The 13,224-nt window shown below is 37.1% G+C and overlaps 1 protein-coding gene across 1 annotated transcript; it reads right to left on the bottom strand.

Moving 5' to 3' along the window:
- Positions 1-2,830: 2,830 nt before the first annotated feature.
- Positions 2,831-7,632, bottom strand: LOC128196202 (uncharacterized). Its single transcript, XM_052876436.1, has 3 exons — positions 4,464-7,632; positions 3,083-3,188; positions 2,831-2,975 (listed from the first exon to the last, which is right to left on the bottom strand). Exons 1-3 carry the CDS (start codon positions 7,630-7,632, stop codon positions 2,831-2,833), a joined length of 3,420 nt encoding a protein of 1,139 aa, XP_052732396.1.
- Positions 7,633-13,224: the final 5,592 nt, after the last annotated feature.

Genomic DNA, 13,224 nt, shown 5'->3' on the forward strand with positions numbered 1-13,224 from the left:
AACCATCAAGGAACCAACCAAATTTAGCTTTTCATGGAATCAAAAACTGGACAGCAAAGGCAATGACTCTAAGAAGCGTATAAACACAGATCTAAGCTAGATTTAATATGCTTAGCATGACCAAACTCAGATTAGACCAATTCAAGTATATTAGCACGGTGAAAAGCTAGAAGTTCAAGCTGAAATGGTGAATGGTTAAGGATTTTGAGCAACTACACTATGCATATTGCATTTTAGTGCTTGTTTTGGTTTGCTATACCTTAAGACACATTCAACAATATTACACAATATTGTACCAAGCTCCAGAATCAAAAGAAAACCACTGAAACAGTTTTAGAATTTTAGCACCAGATATAAATTTTGTATCAGAATTCACAATGGAAAACAAAACAGAATTGCATTTTGATGCTTCAGCTTGTATAACCCAGGCTAGATCAAGTCCTCATTGCCTTATTTGGTATATATACAGCTTGTTTAGCACTTGCAAATCAATTAAAACGAAATAATTCAGCAGAAAAGAAAACTGAACGGAGACAAAAAAAATACTACAACAGTAAATTGCACAAGACTTAAAACAATACAGAATTGAAATGTAAAGCTGGAAATGACCCAAACAAGAAGGTTTCACCGATTAAAATGAAAGGACAATATAAGCACACAAAGGAAAATAAAATTGAATGACTGGAAAAGCAATACAGAATTGAAAACAACAGCAAAACAGAAACAGAACTGAAAACAGAACCAGAAATAGCACAGATTGGACTGAAATTAAACAGCAGAATGGAAAGGCACTTAGCTATGGTTTGCGTGGACAACCAAGGCTCTGATACCACTTGATGGAAGCTTATCCATGCTTGAATGACCGGACCTTACAGATAAAGCTTCAAAACCAGAGAACAGTATTGGTGTTGTGGATGGAAAACAGCAGTGTGGATGCAGCGGAAATTGAGTGAGATTAATTGATGGTTGGTGTATTTGAATGGAATGAGTATGTGTGGGAACCTCACAGCTCAGAAGGCCTTCCTACAATTGAAGGAAGCTAGAGGAAAGGGAAGATAAAGTAGAGAGAATTAAATGACTCAAGAGCAATAGGGCTGGCAGTGAATTTCAGCAGCAATTTACTAAGCTCAAAAGTGAATCAATACAAGGAAAAGGCCCTCTTATTTATAGGTGAAGAGGAGCCTAATTTGTAATTCTAATTCCCTCATAAATTCAAATGATTCAGATTTATTTTGATCAAGCAAAGTCCATGCCTCTTTCCAGCTCATCCAGCAAGGTGTGTGCTTCCTTCCACATCAGCCAATTCACGTGGAAAATGCTGGTGCATGCCGTAAGCACCTCCTTTGCTTTTTGGCTCCTTTGCTTGGTTCTTCTTATGGCTCAATCATAGTCTCCAAGATTTATTAATTCCTACAAAACAAAATATAAGTGCTTTAGTTAAGAGAAGAAGGATTTTTATAAGTAACCTTCCATAGAAGTAAAATGTTAGATGATCCTTCTTCTTCTTGAATCTTCCTAGCCATTGCTCTAGTAAGAGGTCCAATGTGATTTCTTGATGATTTTCCATCATGGCCATTGGCTTTTATTTTTCTACTTTGCATGGGTGTTGGACACACTTTCTCATAGCTTTGGAAATATTATAAGTGACCTTTGAATTCCTTGGGAGGTTACTAGTTCCATTAGAGTTGTAGACTACATAAATGAGAATGATGGGGCACTTTAACACACTTTAAAACTATCATTTATTCACATTAAGTGAAAGTTTTATTGGGATAATGAGGAGTTAGGAGTGAGAATCTGAAGTTAGTGGTATAGGGTATCCTTGAGAGTAACCTTGAGTTGTTAGTGAAGAGTTAGTGAGGTTTAGAGTTAGTTTCTACTTAAGTGAGTAAGTTTAAGTTAGTAGGGTTGAAAAACAAACACTTGGAGAGTGGAAAAGAAAGAGAGAACCGTGAGTTGGAGAGACACTTTTGGAGAGCAACCAAATTGGTGAGAGAAAGGAAGAGTCACCCTAGCCTTGGAGTTTTTGGACGTCACTTGTAGGAGACCAAGAGGAGTGGAAGCTTGTTATCTAGTGAGGAAAGAAACCTAAGAGCCTTTGGAAGCTTGCTTGGAACTAGTCGACTTTGATAAAATTTAGAGAAGGAAGAAAAAGTTTGGTGCCATGGATGAAAGAAGAGAAAGAAGGAAGAAGAATAGAAGTGGAAGATGGAGATGGGCTCAATGAAGATTATGTAACCGAGGCAAGGGAGGTGCAGGCAAGAGTGAGTGCATTGGAGAAAAATGAAAGAAAGGGTGGGGAGGAGTTGGCATAGAAATGAGGTTGTGTGTGTTGTGCCTAAGTTAAATGAAGAAAGTAGAGGAAGGATGCATGATGAGCAAGTCACGTTCCAGGGGGTTTCTTCGAAGGTAGAAAAATAAAAGAAAGCATGAAGGGGAAGTGATGGAAGCATCCTTGCAATTCAATCACGAGTACTTCCAAAATCAGAGAAGGCAGCGGTTAGTTGGATGACGATGAGGCACGGTAAGTGTTTGATGAGTGTTTCAATGAAGGTGTATGAGTGGATCAAGGAATCTCAAGCTCCGAAAGCCTTCCAAGAGGGAAGGAAGCTAGAGGAGAATGTGCAGAATAGGCACAAAGTGTTTGAACTCTGAAAGAATGTCTAGAGAAATCTCAACAACATTTTATTATCAATTCAAAGTTGAATTTACAAAGGATGAAGCCCCCTATTTATAGATGAAGGAGAACTTCTAAGACGTGTGATGCAAGCTATTCTAAAGGCACGTGATACAATGAAAAGAAGCTTGGGAAGCAAGCTAAGTTTGCCAGCTAAGCAGAACTGCAGAGGAAGATGGAGTTGCTGTCTGCAGTGTTCATGTATCTGAGCGTAACAGCAACATCTTCAATTTTATCTCCTTTGCTTTTCCTTGCTTGGTTACTCCTCCAAGTGTTTTGCCAAGCTTTATTTAATGACCTACAAAACAATGTAAAGTTATTTAAAGAGGAGGAAGATTTTAGTAATTAATACTCCATAAGAGCAAAGTAGTTAGTGCTCCCTCTTCCTCTTGGATTCTCTTAGACATGGCTCTTGTTAAAGGTCCTATGTTGAGCTTGGATGGTCCTCCATCAGTCCCTCCCTCTTGAAAAAGATCTGTCCCCAGATCTTGGGAACCCTGTTGGGCATCTCCTATGAAAGGAATTAGATCACAAATGTTAAAAGTAGGACTGACACCATAACTTTCAAGAAGGTCTAACTTATATGCATTATCATTTATCTTCTGGATCACTTTGAAAGGACCATTACCTCTAGGGCTTAATTTGGATTTGCGTTGAGAAGGAAATCTATCCTTTCTCAAGTGAAGCCAAACTAAGTCTCCTTCTTTTAAGAGTACTTGTTTTCTCCCTTTGTTGTTGTATTCAGAATACTTTTGAGTTTGTTTTTCAATATGTGTTTTAACCTTTTCATGCAACTTTTTGATGAACTCCGCTTTAGAAAGACCTTCTTTATGAAGAAAAGAAGATGTTTCTGGAAGGGGAAGTAGATCAAGAGGTGTGAGAGGGTTAAAACCATAAACAACCTCAAAAGGAGAAAGTTTAGTAGTTTTGTGAACTACTCTATTATAAGCAAACTCTATATGAGGTAGATGATCATCCCAATTTTTAATATTGCCCTTCAACATTACCCGTAATAGAGTAGATAGAGACCTATTTACTACTTCTGTTTGCCCATCAGTTTGTGGGTGACATGTAGTAGAAAATAGTAGTTTAGTTCCTAGCTTAGCCCAAAGTGTTTTCCAAAAGTAGCTAAGAAACTTAACATCTCTATCAGAAACTATAGTTTTGGGTAAACCATGCAATTTAACAACTTCTTTAAAGAAGAGTTTTGCTATATAGCTAGCATCATCTACTTTGTGGCAAGGTATAAAATGAGCCATTTTACTAAATCGATCAACCACCACAAAGATAGAATCAAAGCCCTTTCGAGTTCTGGGTAGACCTAAGATAAAATCCATACTAATGTCTTCCCAAGGGGTACTAGCTATGGGAAGAGGAAGATAGAGTCCATGAGGCATTACTTTAGACTTAGCTTGTAAACAAACTATGCAACTAGAACAATGCTTTTGGACATCTATTCTCATGTGTGGCCAATAAAATTTGCTTTTCAAAGTATGAAGAGTTTTATCAACTCCATGATGGCCCATGAGTCCTCCACCATGACTTTCTTTGATAAGAAGCTTTCGAATAGATCCTTGGGGTATGCATAGTTTTCCTTTATTAAAAAGATACCCCTCAGAAATATAAAATCCATCTAATGGCTTCTTAAGACAAGATGCATAAGTAGATGCAAAGGTAGGATCAGATTCATAAAGTTGTTTAATGTCATCAAAACCTAGTATTTGGGATCCTAGAGTAACTAACAATGCATGTCGTCTAGATAAAGCATCCGCAACAACATTAGTACTCCCCTTTTTATGTTTGATGACGTATTGAAACTGCTCAAGGTACTCAATCCACTTTGCATGTCGCTTGTTCAACTTTCCTTGCCCTTTTAGATACTTGAGAGATTCATGGTCAGTGTTTATTATAAACTCTTGAGACACTAAGTAATGCTCCCAAGTTTTCAATGCTCGAATGAGGGCAAAAAGTTCTTTGTCATAGGTAGGATAGTTCAAAGTAGGTCCCCTAAGTTTTTCACTAAAATAAGCTATTGGATGACCTTCTTGTATAAGAACAGTGCCTATTCCTACCCCAGAAGCATCACATTCTACTTGAAAAGCTTTGGAAAAATTAGGTAAATGTAGAATGGGTGCATGTGTTAACTTATGCTTTAAGGTCTCAAAAGCTAGACTTTGTTTCTCATCCCATTTGAATGGCATATCCTTCTTCAAAAGTTCATTAAGGGGAGCAGCAATAGTAGAAAAATTTTCTACAAAGCGTCTATAGAAACCTGCTAGACCTAGAAAACTTCTTACTTCTCCCACTTTTTTGAGGATAGGCCATTCTTGGATAGCTTTGATTTTGCTAGGATCAACATGTACTCCTTCTTTCCCAACTTTGAAGCCTAGAAAAATAACACTCTCTTGACAAAAGGTACATTTGTCAAAGTTGGCAAATAAATGGTGTTGTCTAAGCAAAATCAATACTTTCCTCACATGATGAAGGTGTTCTTTAAGACCTTTGCTATAAATTAAAATATCATCAAAGTAGACTACAACAAAGCTGCCTATGTATTCCTGAAGGACATGATTCATTAATCGCATGAAGGTACTAGGAGCATTGGTTAAGCCAAAAGGCATGACTAACCATTCATAAAGGCCAAATTTGGTCTTAAAAGCGGTTTTCCATTCATCTCCTTCTTTAATTCTTATTTGATGATACCCACTTTTAAGATCAATCTTGGTGAACATGTTTGCTCCATGTAATTCATCTAGCATATCGTCCAATCTAGGAATAGGGTGCCTATACTTGACTGTAATGTTGTTAATAGCCCTGCAATCTGAACACATTCTCCAAGATCCATCTTTCTTAGGTACTAACAACACTGGCACCGCACAAGGGCTAAGGCTTTTCTGTATCCACCCTTTTCCCAATAAATCATTAACCTGCTTCTCTATCTCTTTGGTTTCTGTGGGGTTAGTCCTATAGGCTGGCCTATTAGGAAGACTGGCTCCTGGAATTAAATCAATTTGATGTTCAATTCCCCGAAGAGGTGGTAAACCACTTGGAACCTCTTTAGGAAATAAATCAGCAAACTCTTTCAAAAGCTTTTGTAACCCCTTTGGATGAGAATCAAGTGGATGATTTATGGAAAGAAGTGCCTCCTTACAATAGAGAAGAAAGTGAGGTTGTCCAAGGAAAAGATTTTTGGAAGTGTGTGGTGGAACAACTTCATTGGTTGAGGCACTTTCAACCAAACTCAACTTCTTCTCTTTGGAAACTTTATTAGAGTAAAGTTTCTTCTCACCATCCAACTTCTTCTTAAGTATTATTTGATCCTCTCGCACTTGTGATGGTGTAAGAGGACTCAAGATAATCTTTTTGCCTTTATGTTGAATGGTGATCTTGTTGGTGACTCCATCATGCAAAGCCTGTTTGTCAAATTGCCAAGGCCGTCCAAGTAAAATGTGACCCGCTTCCATTGGAACAATATCACAAATGATTTGGTCTTCATACTTGCCTATGGAAATGGGAACACTTACTTGTTCCTTAACAACTATTCCTTCATCCTCTTTTATCCATTGAAGTTTGTAAGGGTTAGGATGAGGAGTAGGAGTTAAGCCTAGCTTTTCAACCATTCTAGTGCTACAACAATTACAACAAGAACCACTATCCACAAGCATAGAACATGTTTTATCAAGAACTTTGCAGCGAGTGTGGAATAGGTTTTCTCGTTGAGTTTGTTCTAACTCAACATGCTTTGCCTCAAGAAGTCTCCTAACCATGAGAAGATCTCCATCGCAAGGTGGAGCTTCATGTTCCTCTTCAGATGAGGACAACTCAGACACACTAGAGGATGACTCCTCACTATTACTTTTATGTTCAAGGATATAGGTTGACTTTTTAAAGTGACACTCAGTTGAATAGTGTCCTCTGGCCCCACATTTGAAACATCTAGTCTCCCTACCTCTGGTATCTCTGGGTGGCTCTCTTGGAATTCTTTGATCTTTTCCTTTAGAGCTTTCTTTTTCCCTTTTTAGCTCTCTATCTTTACTTTTGAACTTATCTTGTGTCCTTTCTTGCTCTCTCTCCTTTGTTTCCTCATATCTTGGAAAGCTACCCTCCCTCATAAGATCTCTCCTATATGATGATGTGGTAGGGTAGGTTCTTTTTGTGGAAGCTTTTCTCCTGTTTTGTTCTTCCACTCTCACACATAGCTGGACAAAATCATTTAGATCTAAGTAAGGTAAGAGTTCTACCTTATCTCTAATCTCATAGTTTAAACCACTCTGGAATCTAGCTATGGTGAATCTCTCCTCCTCTTTGATTCCCGCTCTCAACATGAGTAACTCTAATTTTTGCCTATATTCTTCAACACTCATGTTTCTTTGTTGAAGTCTATGGAGCTTGTCCATGACTTCTCTAGCATAATAGGCTGGGACATGTCGCCTGTGTAAGGCTGCTTTCAACTCATTCCAATATTGGATTTTGTAGTCGCCATTCATCCTTTGGTCCCTTATGATGGATGTCCACCAATAAAGGGCTGCACCTTGAAAGGTTAAGGTGGCTAGGGTCACTCTCCTCCTATCATCTATGTTGTAGCATTCAAAAATTTGTTCAACCTTCATCTCCCACTCAAAGTATTCTTCAACATTATCTCTACCATAGAAAGGAGGAAGGTCAAGCTTAGGTTCTCCATGATGTTCTCTATGGTTGTGATGTCGCCTAGGAGGGTGTTGATAGTGATCATAAGGTTGGTAAGTATGGTGATCACTATGGTGGGAATGATCATCGTGATCATAATTTTGCCTATGAGAGTGAATTCCCTGTGTGTGCCTGCTTTGATTGATAGTAAGAGTGGCGACTATTTGCCTTAGCTCATTCAACTCAGTCTTGGTTCTATTGAGCTCTTCTCGCAACTCTATGTTCTCTTGATCTTGAGTGACATTACCTTGAACACTAGAGTGACTCATGCTTGTGAAGTAGAGAAATTGTTTTCACAATGATTTGAAAACCTTGCACAAGTATGAATCAAAACTTTTGAAAAGAGAATTTGAGGTGTTTTTGGTAAATGACTTCTATAGAGATTCTAAAGGTGATGAAACCGAATAGCTCCCAGGAAGGAGAGGTGAGTTACAATGGACAAGCTTAGAAACCTTGTCCTTCCTTAGCCAGAGTGTCTCCTGACGCTTCTCACCCAAGTTTCTAGATAGAAGTCATTCAAAACCTTTTTGGAATGCAAAGATGTTATGCTCCTAGAAACCAAACGAAGGTTTAACTATGTGAAACGCGCTCCTAAGTATCACAGAGACTTAAAACATAAAAGACAATCAAGCAAGAAAATAAATGAATGGAAATGGAAGACAATGATAACCGGCCCTATGTGAAAGTGCAAGTGACACTTGGAGCCCCTTGACACACTTTCACTCTAATAAGTGGAAACTAACTATTACAATGTTGCTTAGTAGACTTGGAATTGCTTGGATAGCATTTTTCCAAGTTACTTTAAGTTTGAGAAATGTAAAGCAATTAAACTCCAAAGGTTCCGTGATACAAAGCTGAAAATTGGAGAAAAATGAGCTATTCTATGTATACAAGGAAGGCTACCAAATCTGAATGTAGTGTAGCTCCAAAAGTATGTGAAATTTTTGGTGTGAAGGGTGGGGAAATGCTGCTGAAAACTGCACAAGAATGCAGCTTGGAGAACAACCTTTGTAGCCAATTCTACAAACTCTCCACTTCCTAGTATGCTACCCTCTTGGAGGAAGCTTGTTGGAACTTGGATCACCTCAAAATGAAGTCACAGTCCACTGTCAAACACTGAAACTGTGAGGTGATGGAAAATCTGCTGCACTAGAAATTAGTTAACCAAAAACCAGTTTTTAAACATAGTTTGGAAGCCAAAAATGATGAATGCAAGTGATATACGGCTAGAACAAAAGGTAGCACTCAAAAGGAACCTAGGATAGGGTCTAGAACAGATTATAAAAGCAAGAAAAGACTCAAAACAGTGAGGAAAATCTGTGCTGTAAAAGTGTTTGATGAAAATTCAAAACTGTTTGATAAAATGCCACAAAGAACAACAGATTTTGTGTTTTCTGGTTTTTGACCTTTCAAATCTGGATTGCAGGGTTTAAAGTGCTTTTTATGATTGCTATACACTTGGATAAGCATATAAATGTATTTGGATACTTAAACCCAGCTTTTGCCAATCCAAAGATGAAAAAAAAAACCAAAGAAAAACAATGGCAAACAACAATAAAAATGAACTCTGCACCTTACAAAGTGGCTAGAAAAAATTAACAGCAGTGGCTATAATGATCAACAGTGTATGTGAGGTTCAAATGATTTGTCAAACAAGTTTATATCATCAAATTGGATGTGTGAAAACACTGAAACAGCCCAGGAATACACTACAACAGAATTTCACTAGTGCACTTCCAAATGTAGGCAAAATGAATGGTCTAGAAGGTGATTTTGAATATGGACTGAAAAATGACCAAATGACCAGTGTAAACAAGTTTAAAATGACCAAATACACCTGTTCAAACAGTCACAATGCACAGAAACAGCGAGATGCTCCAAATCACAGGTTGAGTTGCTAATTATGCAGAAATTTGAAGCAAAACTGGACCAGAATTAATAGACAACAGAAGCAAAGCTGGCTGGTTCAATCCAAAGCATAAGAAAGTCCTAAATGACTAGATCTAACTGTAGATAATCAGCTAGCAGAATTTGAATGCCTATGAACAAGTAATGACAACAAGCACGGTGCAAAAGCTTGGATAAAAAAAATGACTGCATTGAAAACCAGATTGTGATCAACCTAAACACTCATTTTGCAATTTTGTGATTAACATTAGGTGCTATCATTTGAGACATGTTTAGAACCATTAAACAAACTTGTGCAAAGCTATAGTGACAACAATTCTGGACAGAAACAGCATTGACCTCATCAAACCAGAAATTAAGTTTTGATGCAGAATTGTGAAACAGTGACAGCACAAGCTACTGAAAGTAGGCAACTAAGGTATGCATTGTGCATTTTATTGATTAATAAGAGTTGCTACTACTAGAAACATGTTTAACAACAGTAAACACACTTGCACCAATGTTCAAAACCACAAAATCTGACCAGAAACAGTGATCACTAACTCAAACATTGAAGAATTTTGATGCAGATTTTTGAAACTGGAATCAAAGTTTGCACTGCTAGTAGCTCCAATGATCAAAGCTGGACATTAAGCCATTGCTTATATGATCAACATATAGCTAGCCAATGCATTGAACACACTTAAAACGAAAAAAAAAATTAAAGGCTGAACAGAATCAAACATTTGACAGAATGAAAACTGCAACACTTTTGAACATGGCAGTAGACAAACTGGAAAATTACAAGGCAGGCTGAATTGAACCAAACACAAATGATTTGCACCGATTAAAATGATTGAAAAACACTAACGAACAGTGAATAGAATCAAACGTTCACTCAAACACAGAATCAAACCAGAAAAACAAAATGGAACAGTGACATATATGAACAGTACAAGACGGAAAAAACAGAGGAATGGATACGAGACACTTAGCTCTTGAAGCGTGACTGAAACGACTGGCTCTTGATGCCAAATGATGGAAGCATCCTTGCAATTCAATCACGAGTACTTCCAAAACCAGAGAAGGCAGCGGTTAGTTGGATGACGATGAGGCACGGTAAGTGTTTGATGAGTGTTTCAATGAAGGTGTATGAGTGGATCAAGGAATCTCAAGCTCCGAAAGCCTTCCAAGAGGGAAGGAAGCTAGAGGAGAATGTGCAGAATAGGCACAAAGTGTTTGAACTCTGAAAGAATGTCTGGAGAAATCTCAACAGCATTTCATTATCAATTCAAAGTTGAATTTACAAAGGATGAAGCCCCCTATTTATAGATGAAGGAGAACTTCTAAGACGTGTGATGCAAGCTATTCTAAAGGCACGTGATACAATGAAAAGAAGCTTGGGAAGCAAGCTAAGTTTGCCAGCTAAGCAGAACTGCAGAGGAAGATGGAGTTGCTGTCTGCAGTGTTCATGTATCTGAGCGTAACAGCAACATCTTCAATTTTATCTCCTTTTCTTTTCCTTGCTTGGTTACTCCTCCAAGTGTTTTGCCAAGCTTTATTTAATGACCTACAAAACAATGTAAAGTTATTTAAAGAGGAGGAAGATTTTAGTAATTAATACTCCATAAGAGCAAAGTAGTTAGTGCTCCCTCTTCCTCTTGGATTCTCTTAGACATGGCTCTTGTTAAAGGTCCTATGTTGAGCTTGGATGGTCCTCCATCAGGAAGGACTGTTGGGATGTTGCAGCGTGAAAGAAACACATTGAGAGTGAGAAAAGAGAAGGGAAAAAGGTTGTCTTGGGTTTTTATTTAAGAAGAAAATATGAAAGCTTGAGAGAAGGTGTGTGGATGTGATTGACGTGAATGAATGGTAGAAATTTTAGTTAAAATAGGTGATGAAAATTCAAAGGGGAATGAAAAATGGAATTTAGAAAAGTGTGTTGGGTTTCGTAATGGTTAGAGAAAAAGTGAAGAGAAGAAAGAGAATGGAGTGTTGTTTTTGTGTTGAAAAAGAAGAAAAAAAAAGGAGGATGAGAATGCATGGGATGTGTGTTACGTAGAATGAAGAGAGAAAATCAAAATGAAATAGGGTTAAATATGTTTTTAGTCCCTTAACTTTCAGCGAAAATTGGAATTAGTCCCTCTTTAAAACTTTGGCCTAATTTAGTCCCTAAACTTTAGAAATGTGTGAATTTAGTCCTTTTAACTAAATTTTGTTAGGTTTATTTGATGTTTCAAGTGCGTTTCATGATAGCATTTGAGTTATTTACACCGTTTGACACATTTTTGCTTCAATGTTCACTAAGAAATGCGTTTGAAACATCAAATAAAGTTAATAAAATTTGGTTAAAAGGACTAAATTCACACATTTCTAAAGTTTGGGGACTAAATTAGTCTAAAGTTTTGAAGAGGGACTAATTCCAATTTTCGCTGAAAGTTAAGGGACCAAAAACATATTTAACCCAATGAAATAAGATGTGAGAGAAAATTCAAATATACATACATCAACCCTAGATCACGTGAAAACATATACATGCATTCATGCATCACATACAAATGGAAACATACTCAAACACATATAATACATCACTTCAATCATTCAGATCTAATCATTGACATGTTATACCCCCAATAATAGGATGAAAAAGAGTCTCCGATAAAAACACCAAATACGGTTTTCAATCAGCCAAACTAACTAAGCATAATGCTTACAAATGAGAACCAAGAAGATAAAAATTCTCCAAAATAGAGGTGTTGATGCGATGTTGTTTTCTCCCAAACTAGATCTTTGATTGATGATGCAAACGTTCAGAATGAATAATCATAAGTCTGGTACCCACTGCCCAAAAATCAGCCTGATCCAACGGTGAATGACTTCACAATGACGAAAACACCAATGCAACTTTTATGTTATGCGGGAATGACTTCTTCTCTTCCTTTAGCTATTTCCTCCCAAACTAGACCTCTGTTGGATGATCTGAATGTTCAGAATGAAGAACCATGCGTTTGGAACCCACTGTCCAAAAATCAGCCCGATCCAACGATGAACGACTTCACAACGACGAAAACACCAGTGCAAGTTTTATGTTATGCGGGAATGACTTCTTCTCTTCCTTTCTCTCTCACTTTGGTTTTTCCATCTCTTCAAATCACCCTAATATGCCCTAGTAATCTGACTCATCTCCACTAAACAAAGTAAGACATAATGGTTCACATTATTAGGCTTATTCTCTACATAGGAAGGGAGTCCAATAACCCAACACTTATAACATATATTTGCATGGAAACCCCCAAACATCATAACTTTGTTCTCTCTTAGCATTAAACCCTTTGTTGGGATAACCGAACAAAACATACATAATACATTCATAGGAAAAACTCATCATAAATATTACATAAATCATATGCTGAATCATACACAAATTCTTACCCAACAATAACCACAAATAATTATAAACATAAGCACATGTATCAAAACAAGAATTACCAATCAAGATAATCAAGAACACATATAGCATACAATCATAAAAAAATAAAGGTAAGTTTTTTCATACCTTGGCCAATCATAAAGTTTTATGTACAACCCTAAAACACCATCAATCTTCCTTAATACTAAGAGGTTCCTATCGCTCTCTCTCTTCTTCTCCCAAAACGCCAATGTCCTCTCTTCCTTCATTTTTTCTCTTTGATTTAGAGTTTCTAGGGTTTCTAAACACCAAATCACCCCTTAATTAATTTCTACACGAATTAAATAAAGGTAAAAGACCCTTTTGTCCCTAGGCAAAAATATAAAAATAAGGTAATAACATAACAATTATGTTCTAACAAAATATACACTTAAGAACACTAATTTCAAACAAAAATTCAAAGTCTCAAAACTACTTTAGTTTTAAAACCATTATTTTCCAGATCTTACATTCACCCCTTCTCAAAGAATTTTCGTCCCAGAAAATTGCAGTCACCTTTAAACAT

Source organism: Vigna angularis, chromosome 4 (assembly GCF_016808095.1).
Source record: "Vigna angularis cultivar LongXiaoDou No.4 chromosome 4, ASM1680809v1, whole genome shotgun sequence".
In the NCBI taxonomy this organism is placed as follows: Eukaryota; Viridiplantae; Streptophyta; class Magnoliopsida; order Fabales; family Fabaceae; genus Vigna; species Vigna angularis.